The 21,392-nt window shown below is 47.9% G+C and overlaps 1 protein-coding gene across 1 annotated transcript; it reads right to left on the bottom strand.

Moving 5' to 3' along the window:
- Positions 1–14,760: 14,760 nt before the first annotated feature.
- LOC125542777 (uncharacterized) lies at positions 14,761–19,111 on the bottom strand. The gene is made up of 2 exons (XM_048705951.2): positions 15,798–19,111; positions 14,761–15,686 (listed from the first exon to the last, which is right to left on the bottom strand). The coding sequence occupies exons 1-2, from the start codon at positions 18,652–18,654 to the stop codon at positions 15,214–15,216; spliced, it is 3,330 nt and encodes a 1,109-aa protein (XP_048561908.1). The 5' UTR covers positions 18,655–19,111; the 3' UTR covers positions 14,761–15,213.
- Positions 19,112–21,392: the final 2,281 nt, after the last annotated feature.

Genomic DNA, 21,392 nt, shown 5'->3' with positions numbered 1-21,392 from the left:
TTTGGGCTGGGCCTCCGGTTAATAGGTTAGTCCCAAAAATAATATAAAAGTGTAAAATAAAGCCCATTAACATCCAAAACAGATAATATAATAGCATGGAACAGTCAAAAATTATAGATACGTTTGAGACGTATCAAGCATCCCAAGCTTAATTCCTGCTCGTCCTCGAGTAGGTAAATGATAAAAATAGAATTTTTGATGTGGAATGCTTCCTGACATATTTCTAACCATGAATGTTCAGATCCTAAAGATTCAAGATAAAGTTTAATATTGACATAGAAATAATAATACTTCAAGCATACTAACTAAGCAATTATGTCTTCTCAAAATAACATGGCCAAAGAAAGTTATCCCTACAAAATCATATAGTCTGGCTATGCTCTATCCTCATCACGCAAAATATTAAATCATGCACAACCCCGATGACAAGCCTAGCAATTGTTTCATACTTTTGATGTTCTCAAACTTTTTCAATTTTCACGCAATACATGAGCGTGAGCCATGGACATAGCACTATGTGGAATAGAATGGTGGTTGTGGAGAAGACAAAAAGGAGAAGATAGTCTCACATCAACTAGGCGTATCAATGGTCTATGGAGATACCCATCAATAGATATCAATGTGAGTGAGTAGGGATTGCCATGCAATGGATGCACTAGAGCTATATGTGTATGAAAGCTCAATAAAAAACTAAGTGGGTGTGCATCCAACTTGCTTGCTCAAGAAGACCTAGGGCAATTTGTGGAAGCCCATCATTGGAATATACAAGCCAAGTTCTATAATCTAAAATTCCCACTAGTTTATGAAAGTGACAACATAGGAGACTCTGTATCATGAAGATTATGGTGCTACTTTGAAGCACAAGTGTAGAAAAAGGATAGTAACATTGTCCCTTCTCTCTTTTTCTCTCATTTTTTTATTTGGTCCTTCTTTCTCTTCTTTTTCCTTTGGCCTCTTTTATCTTTCTTTTTTATTTTTCGTCCGGAGTCTCATCCCAACTTGTGGGGGAATCATAGTCTCCATCATCCTTTCCTCACTAGGACAATGCTCTAATAATGATGATCATCACACTTATTTTTACTTACAACTCAAGAATTACAACTCAATACTTAGAACAAAATATGACTCTATGTGAATGCCTCTGGCGGTGTACCGGGATATGCAATGAATCAAGAGTGACATGTATGAAAAAATTATGAATGGTGGCTTTGCCACAAATACGATGTCAACTACATGATCATGCATGGCAATATGACAATGATGAAGTGTGTCATAACAAACGGAACAGTGGAAAGTTGCATGGCAATATATCTCGAAATGGCTATGGAAATGCCATAATAGGTAGGTATGGTGGCTATTATGAGGAAGGTATATGGTGGGTGTATGATACCGGCGAAAGGTGCGCGGTAATAGAGAGGCTAGCAAATGTGGAAGGGTGAGAGTGCGTATAATCCATGGACTCAACATTAATCATAAAGAACTCACATACTTATTGCAAAAATCTATTAGTTATCGAAACAAAGTACTACGCGCATGCTCCTAGGGGGATAGATTGGTAGGAAAAGACCATCGCTCGCCCCCGACCGCCACTCATAAGAAAGGCAATCAATAAATAAATCATGCTCCGACTTCATCACATAATGGTTCACCATACGTGCATGCTACGGGAATCAAAAACTTAAACACGAGTATTTCTCAAATTCACAACTACTCAACTAGCATGACTCTAATATCACTACCTCCAAATCTCAAAACAATTATCAAGTATCAAACTTCTCATAGTATTCAATGCACTTATATGAAAGTTTTTATTATGCCTAAAAGCAAATTGCCATGTTGTTCTAAAGGACTCTCAAAATAATATAAGTGAAACATGAGAGATCAATTATTTCTATAAAATAAAACCACCACCGTGCTCTAAAAGATATAAGTGAAGCACTAGAGCAAAAACTTTATAGCTCAAAAGATATAAGTGAAGCACATAGAGTATTCTAATAAATTCCGATTCATGTGTGTCCCTCTCAAAAGGTGTGTAAAGCAAGGATGATTGTGGTAAACTAAAAATCAAAGACTCAAATCATACAAGACGCTCCAAGCAAAACACATATCATGTGGTGAATAAAAATATAGCTCCAAGTAAAGTTACCGATGAACGAAGACAAAAGAGGGGATGCCTTACGGGGCATCCCCAAGCTTAGGATATTTAGTGTACTTGGATTTTACCTTGGAGTGCCTTGGAAATCCCCAAGCTTAGGCTCTTGCCACTCCTTGTTCCATAATCCATCAAATCTTCACCCAAAACTTGAAAACTTCACAACACAAAACTTAACAGAAAATCTCGTGAGCTCCGTTAGCGAAAGAAAACAAAACACCACTTCAAGGTACTGTAATGAACTCATTATTTATTTATATTGGTGTTAAACCTACTGTATTCCAACTTCTCTATGGTTTATAAACTCCATTACTAGCCATAGATTCATCAAAATAAGCAAACAACACACAAAAAACAGAATCTGTCAAAAACAGAACAGTCTGTAGTAATCTGTAACTAACGCAAACTTATGGAACCCCAAAAATTCTAAAATAAATTGCTGGACGCGAGGAATTTATCTATTAATCATATTCAAAAATAATTAACTAAATATCACTCTCCAATAAAAAATGGCAGCAATTCTCGTGAGCGCTAAAGTTTCTGTTTTTTACAGCAAGATCAAAAAGACTTTCCCCAAGTCTTCCCAACGGTTCTACTTGGCACAAACACTAATTAAACACAAAAAACACAACAAAAACTGAGGATAGATAAATTATTTAATACTAAACAGGAGCAAAAAGCAAGGAATAAATACAAAATTGGGTTGCCTCCCAACAAGTGCTATCGTTTAACGCCCCTAGGTAGGCATAAAAGCAAGGATAGATCTAGGTATTGCCATCTTTGGTAGGCAATCCATAGGTGTCTCTCATAATAGATTCATATGGTAATTTAATTTTCTTTCTAGGGAAGTGTTCCATGCCTTTCCTTAATGAAAATTGGAATCTAATATTCCCTTCCTTCATATCAATAATTGCACCAATCGTTCTAAGGAAAGGTCTACCAAGAATAATAGGACATGAAGGATTGCAATCTATATCAAGAACAATGAAATCTAAGGGCACATAATTCCTATTTGCAACAATAAGAACATCATTAATCTTTCCCATAGGTTTCTTAATAGTGGAATCCGCAAGGTGCAAGTTTAAAGAACAATCATCAAATTCACGGAAGCCTAGCAAATCACACAAAGTTTTTGGGATCGTGGAAATACTAGCACCCAAATCACACAAAGCATAGCATTCATGATATTTAATTTTAATTTTAATTGTAGGTTCCCACTCATCATAAAGTTTTATAGGGATAGAAACTTCCAACTCAAGTTTTTCTTCATAATATTTCATCAAAGCATCAACGATATGTTTAGTAAAAGCTTTATTTTGACTATAAGCATGAGGAGAATTTAGCATGGATTGCAACAAGGAAATACAATCTATCAAAGAGCAATTATCATAATTAAATTCCTTGAAATCCAAGATAGTGGGTTCGTTGCTATTTGAAGTTTTGACCTCTTCAATCCCACTTTTAACAATTTTAGCATCAAGATCTAAAAACTCCGAATTTTTGGGATGCCTTCTAACTAAAGTTGACTCATCTCCAGTCCCATCATTATCAAGATTCATGTTGCAAAATGAAGATTTAATTGGGGACACATCAATCACTTTTAGATCTTCATCCTTATTATCATGAAAACTAGAAGAACACGCTTTTATGAAGCAATCTTTCTTAGCACGCATCCTAGCGGTTCTTTCTTTGCACTCATCAATGGAAATTCTCATGGCTTTGAGAGACTCATTGATATCATGCTTAGGTGGAATAGATCTAAGTTTCAATGAATCAACATCAAGAGAAATCATATCCACATTCCGAGCCAACTCATCAATCTTAAGCAATTTTTCTTCAATCAAAGCATTGAAACTCTTTTGCGAACTAATAAATTCTTTAATACTAGATTCAAAATCAGAGGGCATCTTATTATAATTTCCATAAGAATTGTTGTAGGAATTACCATAATTATTGGATGCCAATAAGTGCCACATGTGTGGGCATTAGGGGGTCTGCCCACATATTTTGTGTGGTGTATAAGAGGAACAGCCCACACATCTACGTGTGGGAAAAACAAGTAATGCACATACACCTCTTTTTCCCTCCCGATCCCTCTCACACGCGTGCGTGTGGGCGAAATAGATAACGCCCACGCGCCCCGTACGTCAGGCCTCGTACCTCGTGGTCCCGCACGCCCCGCGTGACAGTCACCGCGCGTACCGCGGTTGCCATGGTCCAGAACCTCGTTCATGTTCGTTTAACTGTAGTTGCCATGTCGCTGAACTTCGGTTGCCATGTCGGACAACTACAGTTGCCATGGTTGCTCAACTGCAGTTGCCATGTATGGTCTGATCTACTGCAGTTGCCATGATTTCAAAACTTTAGGAGTTGCCACCCACTAACACTAGGCAATTGTCGTGTAGCACTACAAAAAGTCATGGCAAAAAAACATGTTCGGGTAAAAGAGAGAGTTGCCGTGTGCTCACAAGCACGCTAGGGCAGTTGCCCTGTAAAGATAAAGAGTGCCATCTGCTTACGTGCACGCTAGGGCAGTTGCCATGTACCATGTAAAAACACATGGCAACTCGGGTAAAAGAGAGTTGCCATCTGCTTACAAGCAAAGCTAGGGCAGATGCCGCGTACCCTGCAAAAACACATGGCAACTACCAGCTTTGGGTGTGGGCGAGGAGACGGGCGTGTGGGCGAAGTGATAAACGCCCACACACCAACCCCCTTTGCGTGTGTGAAAACTGGTGTGTGGCGAATTGTTAAACGCCCACACACCAGCCCCCCATGTGCTGAAAAAGGACGTGTGGGCGACCGGATGAATGCCCACACACTAGCTTAGTCCTATGTGGCACACAAAAACTGTTAGAACGCGCCAAGATTCGTGCAGAATTGGTTGGACGAGGATCCATGCGTGTGGGCGAGTTGCCAGACGCCCACACGTGTGGGCGTTAGTGTTTTCATAATTATTATAGGAATTACTAGGAAACGTCCTAGAATTAAAATTACCTCTATACGCGTTGTTACCAAAATTGTTCCTACCAACAAAATTCACATCCATAGATTCATTATTATTCTCAATCAAAGTAGACAAAGGCATATCATTAGGATCAGTAGGAGCACTCTTATTAGCAAACAATTTCATAAGTTCATCCATCTTTCCACTCAAAACATTAATCTCTTCAATCGCATGAACCTTTTTACTAGTAGATCTTTCAGTGTGCCATTGAGAATAATTAACCATAATATTATCTAGGAGTTTGGTAGCTTCTCCTAAAGTTATTTCCATAAAAGTGCCTCCCGCGGCCGAATCTAAAAGATTTCTAGAAGCAAAATTCAATCTGGCATAAAAATTTTGTATAATCATCTTAAGTTTAACAATATCATTATCCACATCTTTCTTCTTTTGCATATCACATAAATCAACAAAGTTGTTTAGATGGGTAGCGGCATCTTCACTAGGAAGGCCAGAAAACGGATCTTTCATGACAAGATTCAGCAAAGCAGTATTAATTTCACAAGATTCAGCATCGGTAAGAGGAGCAATTGGAGTGCTAATAAAATCATTATTGTTGGTATTGGCAAAGTCACACAATTTATTATTATCTTGAGCCATCGTGACAAGCAAGCAATCCAACACACAAGAAAACAAGTGAAGAAAAAGCGAACGGAAAGAGAGGGCGAAAGGAAAAGAGGGCGAATAAAATGGCAAGGGTGAAGTGGGGGAGAGGAAAACGAGAGACAAATGGCAAATAATGTAATGCGAAGGATAAGAGTTGTGATGGGTACTTGGTATGTCTTGACTTGGCGTAGAATTCCCCAGCAACGGCACCAGAAATCCTTCTTGCTACCTCTTGAGCACTGCGTTGGTTTTCCCTTGAAGAGGAAAGGGTGATGCAGCAAAGCAGCGTAAGTATTTTCCTCAGTTTTTGAGAACCAAGGTATCAATCCAGTAGGAGACCACGTGCGAGTCACCTCGTACCTACACAAACAAATAAGAACCTCGCAACCAACGCGATAAAGGGGTTGTCAATCCCTTCGGCCACTTGCAAGAGTGAGATCTGATAAAGATAATAATAATAAGATAAATATTTTTGGTATTTTTATGATATAGATTGAAAGTAAATATTGCAAAATAAAATATATTGGAAACTTGTATGATGGAGAATAGACCCGGGGGCCATAGATTTCACTAGTGGCTTCTCTCAAGATAGCATAAGTATTACGGTGGGTGAACAAATTACTATCGAGAAATTGATAGAAAAGCGAATAATTATGAGAATATCTAGGTATGATCATGTATATAGGCATCACGTCCATGACAAGTAGACCGACTCCTGCCTGCATCTACTACTATTACTCCACACATCGACCGCTATCCAGCATGCATCTAGAGTATTAAGTTCATAAGAACAAAGTAACGCCTTAAGCAAGATGACATGATGTAGAGGGATAAACTCATGCAATATGATATAAACCCCGTCTTTTTATCCTTGATGGCAACAATACAATACGTGTCGTTTCCCTTTCTGTCACTGGGATCGAGCACCGCAAGATTGAACCCAAAGCTAAGCACTTCTCCCATTGCAAGAAAGATCAATCTAGTAGGCCAATCCAAACTAATAATTCGAAGAGACTTGCAAAGATAAACCAATCATACATAAAATAATTCAGAGAAGATTCAAATATTGTTCATAGATAAACTTGATCATAAACCCACAATTCATCGGATCTCGACAAACACACCGCAAAAGAAGATTACATCGAATAGATCTCCAAGAGAACCAAGGAGAACTTTGTATTGAGATCCAAAGAGAGATAAGAAGCCATCTAGCTACTAGCTATGGACCCCGAAGGTCTGAAGTAAACTACTCACACATCATCGGAGGGGCCATGGAGTTGATGTAGAGGCCCTCTATGATCAATGCCCCCTCCGACGGAGCTCTGGAAAAGGCCCCAAGATGGGATCTCTTGGGTACAGAAGGTTGCGGCGGTGGAAATAGGGTTTCGTGGTGCTCCTGGATGTTCTCGGGGTATATGAATATATATATATATATATATATAGGAGGAAGAAGTAGGTCGGTGGAGCAACGAGGGGCCCACGAGGGTGGAGGGCGCGCCCAGGGGGGTAGGCGCCCCCCCTGCCTTGTGGCCTCCTCGATTGTTTCTTGATGTCGACTCCAAGTCCCCTCGATCACGTTTGTTCCAAAAATAACGCTCCCAAAGGTTTCATTCCGTTTGGACTCCGTTTGATATTCCTTTTGTGCGAAACACTAAAATAGGCAAAAAAAATAGCAATTTGGGTTGGGCCTCCGGTTAATAGGTTAGTCCCAAAAATAATATAAAAGTTTAAAATAAAGCCCATTAACATCCAAAATAGATAATATAATAGCATGGAACAATCAAAAATTATAGATACGTTGGAGACGTATCAAGGTATCTCTAGGCCCTCTCGGTAATGTACATCACTATAAGCCTTGCAAGCAATGTGACTAATGAGTTAGTTACAGGATCATGCATTACAGAACGAGTAAATAGACTTGCCGGTAACGAGACTGAACTATGTATGATGATACCGATGATCGAATCTCGGGCAAGTAACATACCGATGACAAAGGGAACAACGTATGTTGTTATGCGGTTTGACCGATAAAGATCTTCGTAGAATATGTAGGAGCCAATATGAGCATTCAGGTTCCGCTATTGGTTATTGACCGGAGATATGTCTTGGTCATGTCTACATAGTTCTCGAACCCGTAGGGTCCGCATGCTTAACGTTCGATGACGATTTGTATTATGAGTTATGTGATTTGATGACCGAAGTTTGTTCAGAGTCCCGGATAAAATCACGGACATGACGAGGAGTCTCGAAATGGTCGAGACGTAAATATCGATATATTGGAAGGCTATATTCGGATATCGGAAAGGTTCTGAGTGGTTCGGGTTTTTTTCGGAGTACGAGAGAGTTACGGGAATTCGCCGGGGGAAGTATTGGGCCTTCATGGGCCTTAGTGGAAAGGAGAGAAGGGCCACAAGGGGAGGCCACCCCCCTCCCCCATGGGTTGGTCCGAATTGGACTAGGGAGGGGGCGACGCCCCCCTCTTTCCTTCTCCCTCTCCTTTCCTTCCTTCTTCTCCTACTTGGACTAGGAAAGGGGGAAACCTACTCCTACTAGGAGTAGGAATCCCCCTTTGGGCGCGCCCCTTGTGGCCGGCCCTCCTCCTCCTCCCCTCCTTTATATACGGGGGAGGGGGGCACCTCATAGACACACAATTGATTTCTTAGCCGTGTGCGGTGCCCCCCTCCACAGTTTTCCACCTCGGTCATATTATCGTAGTGGTTAGGCGAAGCCCTGCGTCGGTAGCTTCATCATCACCGTCACCACGTTGTTGTGCTGACAAAACTCTCCCTCGGCCTCAGCTGGATCTAGAGTTCGAGGGACGTCACCGAGCTGAACGTGTGTAGATCGTGGAGGTGCCGTGTGTTCGGTACTTGATCGGTTGGATCGCGAAGACATTCAACTACATCAACCGCGTTACTTAACGCTTCCGCTTTCGGTCTATGAGGGTACGTGGACACACTCTCCCCGCTCGTTGCTATGCTTCTCCTATATATATCTTGCGTGGTCGTAGGATTTTTTTGAAATACTACGTTCCCCAACACATATGCAATCAAAATATGTGAAATGATATGGCCATCATCATCTTATGCCTTTGATCTCCATCTCCAAAGCACCATCATGATCTCCATCGTCACCGGCTTGACACCTTGATCTCCATCGTAGCGTCGTGGTAGTCTCACCAACTATTGCTTCTACAACTATCGCTAACGCATAGTGATAAAGTAAAGCAATTACATGGCGTTTGCATTTCATACAATAAATCGACAACCATAAGGCTCCTGCCAGTTGCCGATAACTTTTACAAAACATGATTATCTTGTACAACAACGTATATCACATCATCTCTTGACCTCACATCACAACATGCCCTGCAAAAACAAGTTAGACGTCCTTTACTTTGTTGTTGCAAGTTTTACGTGGCTGCTACGGGATTCTAGTAAGAACCGTTCTTACCTACGCATCAAAACCACAACGGTGTTTCATCAAGTTTATTGTTTTAACCTTCAACAAGGACCGGTCGTAGTCAAATTCGATTCAACTAAAGTTGGAGAAGCAGACACCCGCCAACCACCTTTATGCAAAACTAGTTGCATGTCTGTCGGTGGAACCGGTCTCATGAACATGGTCATGTAAGGTTGGTCCGGGCCGCTTCATCCAACAATACCGCCGAATCAAAATAAGACGTTGATGGTAAGCAGTATGACTATCACCGCCCACAACTCTTTGTGTTCTACTCGTGCATATCATTTACGCATAGACCTGGCTTGGATGCCACTGTTGGGAAACGTAACATGCAATTTCAAAAAAATTCCTGCGCTCACGCAAGATTTATCTAGGAGATGCATAGCAACGAGAGGGGGGAGTGTGTTCACGGACCCTCGTAGACCGAAAGCGTAAGCGTTTAACAACGCGGTTGATGTAGTCGAACTTCTTCCCGTTCCGGCCGATCAAGCACCGAACGTACGACACCTCCAAGTTCTGCACATGTTCAGCTCGATGACGTTCCTCGAACTCTTGATCCAGCAAAGTGTCGAGGGAGAGTTCCGTCATCACGACGACATGGTGACGGTGATGGTGAAGTGATCCGCGTAGGGCTACGCCTAAGCACTACGTGAATATGATCGGAGGCGTAAACTATGGAGGGGGCGCCGCACACGGCTAACAAACGTTGGTCTGTGTTCTAGGCGCCCCCTCCCCACGTATATAAAGGAGGGAGGGGGATAGAGGCAGCCTAGGGCGCGCCCAAGTAGGAGGAATCCTACTTGGGCCCCTAGTCTAATTCGGCCTCCCCCCTTTCCTTTTACCGGCGGGGGAAGAGGGAAGGAGGAAGGAAAGGGGGACCGAATCCCCACCTCCTTCTCCTATTTGGCCTCCTACCATAAGGGGGGCGCACCACCCCTTGTGGGTTGGTGTGCTCCCCTCCTATGGCCCATACCCTCTCCCGGGGGGTTCCGGTAACCCCCCCCTGGTACTCCGATATGTACCCGATACATCCCGGAACACTTCCGGTGTCCGAACACTATCATCCTATATATCAATATTTACCTCTCGACCATTTCGAGACTCCTCGGCATGTCCGTGATCTCATCCAGGACTCCAAACAACATTCGGTCACCAAATCATGTAACCCATATAATACAAATCGTCATCGAACGTTAAGCGTGCGGACCCTATGGGTTCGAGAACTATGTAGACATGACTGAGTCAACTCTCTAGTCAATAACCAATAGCGGAATATGGATGCTCATATGGCTCCCACATATTCTACGAAGATCTTTATCGGTACGTTACTTGCCTGAGATTCGATCGTCGGTATCTTCATACCTAGTTCAATCTCTGAAAGGATCGATATGGTTGACTAGAGGGGGGGTGAATAGGCAACTACCAATTTTTAGCTATTCTTTACCAAATTAAACTTTGCATCAAAGTAGGTTGTCTAGATGTGCAACTAGGTGAACAACCTATATGATGCAACAACAACAAGCACACAAGCAAGCAAGGGAACAAACACTAAAGAGCTTGCACAAGTAAAGGTAAGAGATAACCAAGAGTGGATCCGGTGAAGACGACGATGTGTTACCGAAGTTCCTTCCTTTTGAGGGGAAGTACGTCTCCGTTGGAGCGGTGTGGAGGCACAATGCTCCCCAAGAAGCCACTAGGGCCACCGTATTCTCCTCACGCCCTCACACAATGCGAGATGCCGTGATTCCACTATTGGTGCCCTTGAAGGCGGCGACCGAACCTTTACAAACAAGGTTGGGGCAAACTCCACAACTTAATCGGAGGCTCCCAACAAGACCACGAAACTTCACCACAATGGAATATGGCTCCGAGGTGACCTCAACCGTCTAGGGTGCTCAAACACCCAAGAGTAACAAGATCCGCTAAGGATGAGTGGGGGAATCAAAAATCTCTCGGTGGAAGTGTAGATCGGGGCCTTCTCAACCACTCCCGAGCAAATCAACAAGTTTGGTTGGCTAGGGAGTGAGATCGGGCGAAAATGGAGCTCGGAGCAATAATGGAGCTTTAATGGTGGGAGAGGTAGGTCAAAGGGGGAAAGAAGACACCCTTTTATAGTGGGGGGAACAATCCAACCGTTACCCCCCACTCAGCCCCGCAGAGAGCGGTACTACCGCGGGGGCAGGGCGGTACTACCGCTCATAAGCGGTACTACCGCTCCACCTCAGCGGTACTGCCGCGCTAGAAGAGAAGAGGCTGGGGCTGGGACCCAGAGCGGTACTACCGCGGAGGCAGGGCGGTACTACCGCTCACAAGCAGCACTACCGCCACTACTACTGCAGCTAGTACCGTAAAACCCGACACGAGAAAATGCGCACTCGAGTCGAGGCGGTAGGAGCACAGAGCCACAGCGGTACTGCGGCTGAGGCCATCCAGCGGTACTACCGCTCGGAGGAGCGGTACTACCGCTTGCTGAGCTTCAGCCGTACTACCGCTATACTGCAGCTAGTGCCGTAAAACCTGACACGAGAAAATGCGCACTCGAGTCGAGGCGGTAGGAACACGGAGCCGCAGCGGTACTGCTGCTGAGGCCATAAAGCGGTACTACCGCTCCGAGGAGCGGTACTGCCGCTTAGTGAGTCTCAGCGGTACTACCGCTGTGGCCCGCGGTACTACCGCTGGGTCCAGGAAAACACGCAAAGAGGAGCTCCGGAGAGACGGAAAGAAACGGTGGGTGAGAGAAGAACGTGTACGTGTTGATTCCACCCAAACCATACCGAAGCAGATCCCCTCTTGATAGTACGGTGACTACTACGAAACTTAGTCCACCAACAAAGTCACGAAGGAAGCTACACCGTCTTGAGTAGAGCGCCGAGGGGAAATAATCGTTTCGTGCCGAAGGATGAATATCTGAAAGAACTCAAAGCACCTGATTAGTCCGCAAATGCATTGTCATCAATCACCAAAACACCGTAGGGATAAATATGCCCTTACAATCTCGTTACCGGAAAGTCTCTTTACTCGTTTTGTAATACATCATCCCGTAACTAACTCATTAGTCACATTGCTTGCAGGGCTTATTATGATGTGCACTACCGAGAGGGCCCAGAGACACCTCTTCGATACTCGAAGTGACAAATCCTAATCTCGATATATGCCAACCCAACAAACATCTTCGGACATACCTGTAGAGCATCTTTATAATCACCTAGTTACGTTGTGACGTTTGATAGCACACAAGGTATTCCTCCGGTATTCGGGAGTTGCATAATCTCATAGTCAAAGGAATATGTATAAGTCATGAAGAAAGCAATAGTACGATCATTATGCTAAGCTAACGGATGGGTCTTGTTCATCACATCATTCTCCTAATGATGTGATCCCGTTCATCAAATGACAACACATGTCTATGGTTAGGAAACTTAACCATCTTTGATTAACGAGCTAGTCTAGTAGAGGCTTACTGGGGACACTGTATTTTGTCTATGTATCCACACATGTATCAAGTTTCCGGTTAATACAATTCTAGCATGAATAATAAACATTTATCATGATATAAGGAAATATAAATAACAACTTTATTATTGCCTCTAGGGCATATTTCCTTCATTAATACAATCCTCACTATCTGGGATCTCATACTTCATGATGTCCTTTTGTGGACTGTTTGTTGGGGTGTGCAAAAGAATGGACTTCTTTAGAGCTAGATTATTATGGCAGGAGAGAAATGATAAGAAAAATATATCATTTGGTTAAATGGTCAGAGGTGTCTAGACCCAAGGATATGGGAGGTTTAGGGATCCAAAACCTAGAGTTGATGAATATAATTTTACTTTGTAAATGGTGGTGGAAGCGGTTTACTTCTGAAGGACTTTGGCAAGATATTATTCATAACAAATATCAGAAAAACAACAATTTAAATGTAGTCGCTGCCAGGAAGGGTGATTCGCAGTTCTGGCGTGAGATCTTAAAATACAAAGATCTTTTCCTCTCTCTTTACAGATTTACTATGGGAGATGGAAAAATTGTGAGATTCTGGGAAGATTGGTGGATTGGACCCACAGCTCTAAAAAAGAGCTTCCCTCGTTTATATAACATTTGCTTTGATAAAAACAAAACCGTTAAAGAAGTTTTGGAAAAAAGGTTCAGATTCAGTACAGTTTGGAAGAACCTTAACTGGTGACTCTTTTGAGCTGTGGAAACACATAAAAGGAGGATGTGCTTCTTATGCTTTGTCAGACAAAAAGGATGATGTTAAATGGACCTTGAATAAAAATGGTATTTACTTTGTCGAATCTCTATATAGACATTTGATTGAAAATGGTATTAAATATCCACATTTCTTTATGCGGAAAGCAAAAGTTCCCCCTAGAGTTAAAGTTTTTATGTGGTTAGCTCTCAGAAATAGTATACTTACGAAAGATAATTTATTACGCAGGGGGTGGAAAGGGGACAAAAATGCCATTTCCGCGGGCAAAATGAAATTGTTAATCATTTTTTCTTTACATGTTCGATAGCTTGTATGCTGTGGAATGTTCTGAAGTGTGCTTTCAATCTGTCAGACATCCCTGAAATTTTGGATTCTGTAATGGGATCCTGGGTTAAGAAATTTAGTAGAGATGAGAGAGGTCTGGTAATGGTAGGGATTTCTGCCTGGACACTTTGGAAATTAAGAAATGGTGTGGTGTTTGATAACAGCAAGGTAGATGACCCTTGTATACCAGTTAACTTCTTTCTAAAATGTCTTCATGATTGGATGATTTTGCAGAAAAACCCCGAAAGAAGTGAGATGATGGCAGCAGGAGTGAGGCGGGTTGGAAAAGTCGCAAAAGAGGTATTCTTGGTGGCTCATGGGTGGCGTCCTTGTGTGAGGAGGATTGCAGCTGAATAAAAACAGCTGATATTCTGCATCCTGGGACGACGACCTTGGCCAGAAGGGCACATCTGGGACAGCTTTTGCTTTACTCTCCTGTTATCCTATATATGCCATGATGTAATACGTCTAGAACCTTTTATGTTCATGTTTGCTCGGCCTGGACCTAGATTTGAGCCCAGTCCTTAGATCAGAGCTGCTAGATAGTAGATGTAAGGGGGCGAGGGATGGCTCCTACTCCTGTCTTGCTTTTAGCTGCTTGGATGCAAGGTTAAGGCTTTGCTATCTTTTCATATTTTGCTGGTGTAAGAACCTGTTGATTTCTAGTAATGAAAATCGGAGAGATGGCTTTCTTTTATATTATTAAAAAAGAAAAGAAAGAAGAACAAACTCGCAACATTCCACGGCCCAGCGTGTCGAAAGCCCTGGCGGCCTGGCCTAAAGGAGCAAATTTCACGCTCACCACTGCTCCCTCCATCCTATAATGAAAAACGCGTCTTATATTATAGGACGGAGGGAACAGTAACCTGCACAAAGCAGTATCCGCCGCCTACCTGCACCACCGATTGTCGCCGGCCCCGGCAGACGCCAGTGCTGTCCGTCCGTCCATTTCCCACCGCCCCACGAGCTCACCCAAAGCGGCCCCGGAACAAATCACCGGTCACATGATTAAACATGATTGCCCGTCGCAGCGCGGCCAACACGAACGGGGACAGATGCATGCACGGCAATGGGAATGTGGAGCGGCGTCACGTCACCAGATCACAGTCACGCCAAAGAGATCATGGAGATTGGACAGGATTAATGTACACACACGCGCCAGATGCGATGCATCGTCTGCATCACCAGGCGTTGGCTATGGTATTATGCGAATTATTGCTGTTGCTTGTGTTACTGTGGTACGTGGTTCGCGGTGGCGTCTTCTACCTTGTTTGCTCCACCGGGCCGGACCACACGATGCGTCGATCCCACCCTGTCCGGCGAGGCTAGCTCCTGGGCCGGCGGCGGGCCGGCGACAGCGCCACCGCCGCTCGACGACGCGCGGTGCGGTCGCCGTCGCCACAGTGCCGCGTTTGGCGTCACCGGGACGGGATCCATCCTCTTGCTTGGTCCAACGAGCTACACGCTCCCGGTTGTTGAGTAGGCCAGCGAGCTGGAGTGGGCCTGCGTCTGGCCCGGGCGCGGCAGCGGCACCGGTCTACTCTGCTCGCTCCACTTGCCGAAGGACCCGCCGTCGCCGCCGCTCATCTTCCGCGACTCGGCGCCGTCGTCGTGGCGGAGGCCGCGGAGGAGCGCCGCCACGTCCTTCATCGTCGGCCGGTCCTCCGGGCGCGTGCTGGCGCAGAGCAGCGCGATCCCGAGGGCCTGCAGCATCTCCTGGACCTGCGTGTCCGGCCGGCCCTGCAGCCGCGCGTCGACCACCTCCGCCGGGTCGCACTTGCGGTGGAGGTGCTCGCGCACCCACTGCACCACGCTCTGCCCCTCGCCGAACGCGTGCTCCACCGGCCGCCGCCCCGTGATCATCTCCAGCAGCACCACCCCGAAACTGTACACGTCGCTCTTGGTCGTGATCTTGATCATGCATCCGTACTCTGCACCACAAATTTGAATGGGATCAGATGACGTATAACGAACTTCACTAACTGACAGCAAAAGTACGGTGGTACAAAGATGGAATTCTGTGGCTGAAATGGATGCCTTACCGGGAGCGATATACCCGTAGGATCCGGCGAACGGCGGGGGCGACGAGTTGGCGCCCTCGTCGGCGACTCTGGCGAGGCCGAAGTCGGCGACGCACGCCTCGTAGCGCTCCCCGAGAAGGATGTTGTCGGCCTTGACGTCGCGGTGGAGGATCGCCGGCACGCAGTCGTGGTGGAGGTAGGCGAGGCCCTCGGCCACGCCGACGGCGATCGAGAGCCGCAGCTCCCACTCCACCACGGGGGCGCCCGCCGCGCCGCCGTGCAGCAGGCCGCCGAGGGTGCCGTTGGGGAGGTAGTCGTAGAACAGGAGCCGCGCCCGCCGGTTGGAGGCCCACCCCAGGAGCCGCACGATGTTGCGGTGGCGCACGCGGGGCAGCACGCCGATCTCGCACGCGAACGCCTCCACGGACGCGTCGTCGCACGACCGGAACTTCTTGACGGCGATGGCGACCCCGGTGGACGGGACGCTCGCGCGGTACACCACGCCGGACCAGCCTTGCCCGATCACGTTCGCCGGCGTGAGGCTGCGGGTCACGTCGCCCACGCTGATCTCCAGCTTCTGGTACAGCGTCACGTCCCACGGCGGCAGCATCTCGGCGTCCTTGTCCTCCTCCTGGCGCGCGCCGCCGAAAATCGAGCCTTGGCGCCGGCGACCGAGTAGGACGACCGCCGCGGCAATCAGGAGGACCACGAGAGCAGAGAGCAGAACGGCCGTGGCGACGCGAGCGGCGCGCTGAGCTGCACGTTCACGGTCACTGGCGTCGCCGGGGCACCGGGAGAGGCAGAGCGCCGGGTTGCCCTCGACGTCGCTCATGGGCAGCTTCGCGAAGAACGCCGTCTCCGGCGCGCGCCCAGAGAAATTGTTGAAGGAGACGTTGAGCGCGACGAGGTTCTGGAGAGCGGACAGCAGCTGGAGGTCTCCGGAGAGCTGGTTGTGCGAGACGTCGAGCACGCCGAGCCGCGTGAGCCCGGCGAACTCCTTGGGCATGGCACCCGACAGGCCGTTGCAGCTGAGGTTAAGACCAATCTCCAGACCTGCAATCTTGCCGATGCTCGCCGGTATGGCACCGGACAGCGAGTTGCCGCCGAGGTCCAGTAGCTGGAGCCGCGCGCACGAGCCGATCTCGTGAGGTATCTGGCCGGAGAGCCGGTTCCCGCCCAGAACGAGCTTGGTGAGCGAACCGAGCATGCCCACCTCCGACGGGAGTGAGCCGCCGATGGCATTGTACGAGAGGTCGAGGTACTGCAAGGACATCATTCCTTGAAACAGGCCCTGCGGCAGCACGCCGGTGATGGCGTTGCCGTGCAGGTCGACGAACGTGAGGTTCCGGCACCCGGCGATCTCGGCGGGGATGGCGCCAGACAACCTGTTCGAGCTGAGGTCCAGGAAGCTGAGGTGGCCAAGCTTGCCGATCTGCGCCGGTATGGCGCCGGCGAGGTGGTTGCCGCTTGCCCGGAACCGGACGAGCGACGTGCAGTTGCCGATCTCCTGCGGTATCTCGCCGGAGAGGACGTTGTCGATGAGCAGCAGCTTGGACAGCTTGGGCAGCCTGAACATGGACGGCGGGATGGGCCCGGTGAGCGCGTTCTGCGACAGGTCGAGCGACTCGAGGCTGACGCAGCCGCCGATCTCCGGCGGGATGGTGCCCGTGAGCTGGTTGGCCCAGAGGTACAGCATGCGCAGCGCCGTGAGCTTGCCGATCTCGGCCGGGATGGTGCCGGATATCTGGTTGTTGTCGAGCTCTAGGTCTGTGAGGTTGGTGCACCGCGCGAGCTCCGCCGGGATCGGGCCGGACATCTTGTTGACGCTGAGCTGCAGCTCCTGCAGCGCGACGAGGTTCCCGAGCGACGCCGGGATGTGGCCGGTGATGCCGTTCATGGACAGGTCGATGACGTTGAGCCCCGTGCACTTGCCCAGCTCCGGCGGGATGACGCCGACGAGGTTGTTCTGCCACAGCAGCAGGTTCTTGAGGTTGCTGAGGCCGCCGAGCTGCGCCGGGATGGAGCCGGACAGCGCGTTCTCGTACAGGTAGATGTTCTGCAGGCTGGCGCATTTCCCGAGCTCCGGCGGGATCGGGCCGGAGAGCAGCGCGGTGTAGATGGCCAGCGTGTCGAGGTTCTTGAGCTGGCCGAGGCTCGCCGGGAGGGGGCCTGAGATGCTGGTCTCGGCGAGGCCGAGCATGGTGAGGTTGGAGCAGTTGCCGATCTCCGGCGGGAGCGCGCCCTGGAGGTTCTTGTTGCCGCCACCACGGAGCACCTCAAGGCTGGCCATCCTGCCTATGGAGGCCGGGATGGCGCCCTCGAGCTGGTTGTCGTAGAAGATGAGCTCGCGCAGCACCGTGAGGTTGCCGATGGCGTCCGGGATGGCGCCCTCGAGGTGGTTGGAGTTGACAGCGAGGCTCTCCAGCTTGCTCCCAGGCCGGCAGAGGCTCACCGGGATGGAGCCCGTGAGCGCATTGTTGCTGAGATCAAGGTGCGTGAGCGCCGGCAGGTCGCCGAGCTGCGGCGGGATGGGCCCGGACAGGTTGGTGCCGGTGAGCACCAGCCGCTCCAGCGTGGCGCCCACAGCCGCCGCCAAATTGTCCGGCACGCCGCCCAGCAGGTCGACGAACTGTAAACTCAGCTCCGTGACGCCGCCGTCGGCATTGCACGACACGCCGGTCCACCGGCACGGCGACTTGTCGGCCGAGCTCCAGCCCCCCAGCGCCCCCGCGCCGCCGCCGCCCAGCGTGCGCTTCCACGCCAGCAGCGCCGCGCCCTGCGCGTCCACGGCGAGCGCGCCGCCGCCCATGCACGCCACGACGACCGCGCAGCACAGCACCGCCGCCACGCGCCCGCAACCGCCCATATCAGGAGGCATGCGCGTACGACGAGCGAGCAGTCAAGCCAGCTACAATGGACTGATTGACACCGCACTGTCGACGAACAGATCAAGAGGCGGTGCGGCGGCGGCTCAGCTGCACATGCTGCTGCGTCAAATTCAGAAGCAACACAAGCACAAGCAAAATCTTGGTTCTTGCTTGTGTTGGAAGGGTAGATAGATGGACGGATAGATAATAACAGAGCACTTGCTTTTAGGTGGCTTGTTGGCGAGGTTTACTCACTCAGTCTCACACTCACACTAAGGTTTAGTAAGGAGGAAGAAGAGAGGGGGGCGTGCAGGCCGGCATGGCTGCAAATTTTATATCTTCTCCATGGGAAAGGAGATCGGCAGGGGTGGGGGAGGGGGATGGACGGAGCAATCCAATCAGCAGCGGCAAACCAGCAAGGAAATGGCGGATTAGGCGGCCGCGAGCACACCAGCGGTGGAGCCGTGTTACTAATAATTTAACTGAAATTTTAACCGGATCAAAGGGTTTTGAGCCGCTGACATTGTAAAGCGGCAGAGGGAGAGGGAGGGGTGTGTGTGTCATGTGTGTCTGCAGAATCTCCGGATCCAAGGCCACCGGTTGGGTCAGGGGCACCCCTGTCCCTCCTTGTGCTTAGCTTAGCCTAGCTTAGTTTATTACCCCATCCACTGCAGACTGTCGGTTAACCATTAGATTAGTAATCCCCAGTTGTTTATGCCTGGCGATAATTAAGAGGGCTGCAGGCCTCCTCGATCGATCTGGTTTCAAATTTCCGGCTCGCCAACGACTAATTGCTTTCGCTTTGCCAAAATTAGCGGGAAAAGGAGAGGTGCGATGCTTGAGTGAGCGTATTTTTTAACTGCCGCAGCAGCTTTGCTCTTTGCTCCTCTGGGGATTCAGGGAAAGATGGTTGCATCATCAGAGTCACGGCGGTTGCCGCGTTGCGTCGGGAAGGTCCGGTGAAAACCTCATGAAAAGGCATGGCCCCATCAGAGGAAAAACTACGGACGATCTTGCAAGCAATTGGAGGTGCAAAATGCTCATCATGCATGCAGTGCAGTCCAGCGGCAGCAACAAAAACCGCAGCTGCAGCTAAAGCGGCGCGGGAATATCTCGGAAATGCAGCGCAACAGTGTGGAACAAGTTCCTTTCAGGAAATTTGGAGCAGCATGAGACAGCCTCTCTGTCCTTGTGTAAAAAGGGTCCAGTCGGTGAGGCTTTGAGTAGTAGCTGTGATTGTGATCATGGGCATGGCCTCCCTGCCTGCAGGAATCTTCAAGGGTTGAAATCAAAGGTGAAAAGGGGTAGAGAATAATCAAGCTAGGGAAGGGAGGTGGCAGGCATGCATCACAGCTGGTGTAACACTCACATGACAGTTCATTCCCACGCAGTGAAAACCATACTCAAACTGTAGGATTAGCTAGTGGCTGTCTAGTGTCTGCCCTGCAGGTTAAAGTTAAACAAAAGGGTTAGATCTAATCTACCACTACTACTACACCCCTAATGGAGGGCACCATGCACATGCAAAGCAGTGGGAGTAGATGGGATCTACCGCTGCTTAGCCAATACTTTTCACTGCATGGCTTAGCTTATAGCTAGCTCATGGTTAAACTAGTGGGCGGCCGGCCTCCTCACCTCACCCCTGCCTGCCTTTCTTGTACTTTATGTTAATTGCGAGGAAGCCGCCGTTAGCGGCGGTTAAAAAACTCCTGCCATTGTACTCCACTGGGAGAAATTTCGCAGGCTCACAGATCTAGATCTACCCCTGAGGCGACTACAAATTCCCATTGGTAAATGTGGCGGCAGTCCTAATTAACCGGGGCGCAGCGCCTCTAGCTAATCCCGTGGAGGATAGGAGTAGTAATTCCAATGAGTGGAGGTTACAGAGTATTTACATCGGAACTAGGGCTTCCATTTGGGCTTGGGGCAGGCAAATGTCATGCATTGTAAGGCTGGACACAATGGGCAAGAATATAGTCTAGTAACTTACACACTTCCCTAGACTATATTACTATCTTCACAGTGGGTAGGAATATCTATGTAGTGTCATGCAACAATGTATTTATTAGGTTATAGACTCATTGTTTCTTGAAGTGTGTGATGTTCCGGTAACTTAGCTAGTTACCACAAGCACCTCTCTCTTCATTAAATATGTGACACATAAACAAAGTTGTATTGGAGTGTGTGATGTTACTCCTAAATTCTTCCCTATTGTGACCAGCCTAAGTTGCATTGCCTGATACTAAACAACAGCAGCAGCAGCACCATGCTTTTCTGTTCTTCTCTCGCAGTAACTAATTAATTACACTCTGGTGTGTTGATTCATGCTTCAGATGACTTTTTACTGACAAAGTTGGGTAAAAACATCTGCTTGCCTCGGTTCGTCTAAGGGCAAGAAAAATATATTCATGACTGTGGGTAGGCTTAGTTCACAAGTACTCCCTCCATTCTAAAATATAGTGTGCCCGCGCTTTCCGAGGTCGAACTTTGACCATAAATTTAACGAACGAGATCGACTGCGGCGGAAGAAAAAGTTACATAATTAAAAACTTCTTTTAAATATGAATTCACTGATATAACTTTTGCTCCCGTCGCAATCGGTCTCGGTAGTTAAATTTACGGTCAAAGTTGAAGCACGCGGATAGAGGAAGCACTACATTTTAAAATGGAGGGAGTATGTCTATGTTGGTAGAGCTAGTGTGTTGGGCAATGATGCGCCAGCATGCGGTGAAGCTTAAAAGTGGTGTCA

Source organism: Triticum urartu, chromosome 3A, assembly GCF_056163025.1.
Source record: "Triticum urartu cultivar PI428250 chromosome 3A, HENAU_Tu73, whole genome shotgun sequence".
NCBI lineage: Eukaryota > Viridiplantae > Streptophyta > Magnoliopsida > Poales > Poaceae > Triticum > Triticum urartu.
The sequence above is the reverse complement of the archived record's forward strand: the minus strand, read 5'-3'. Positions and strand labels throughout refer to the sequence as shown.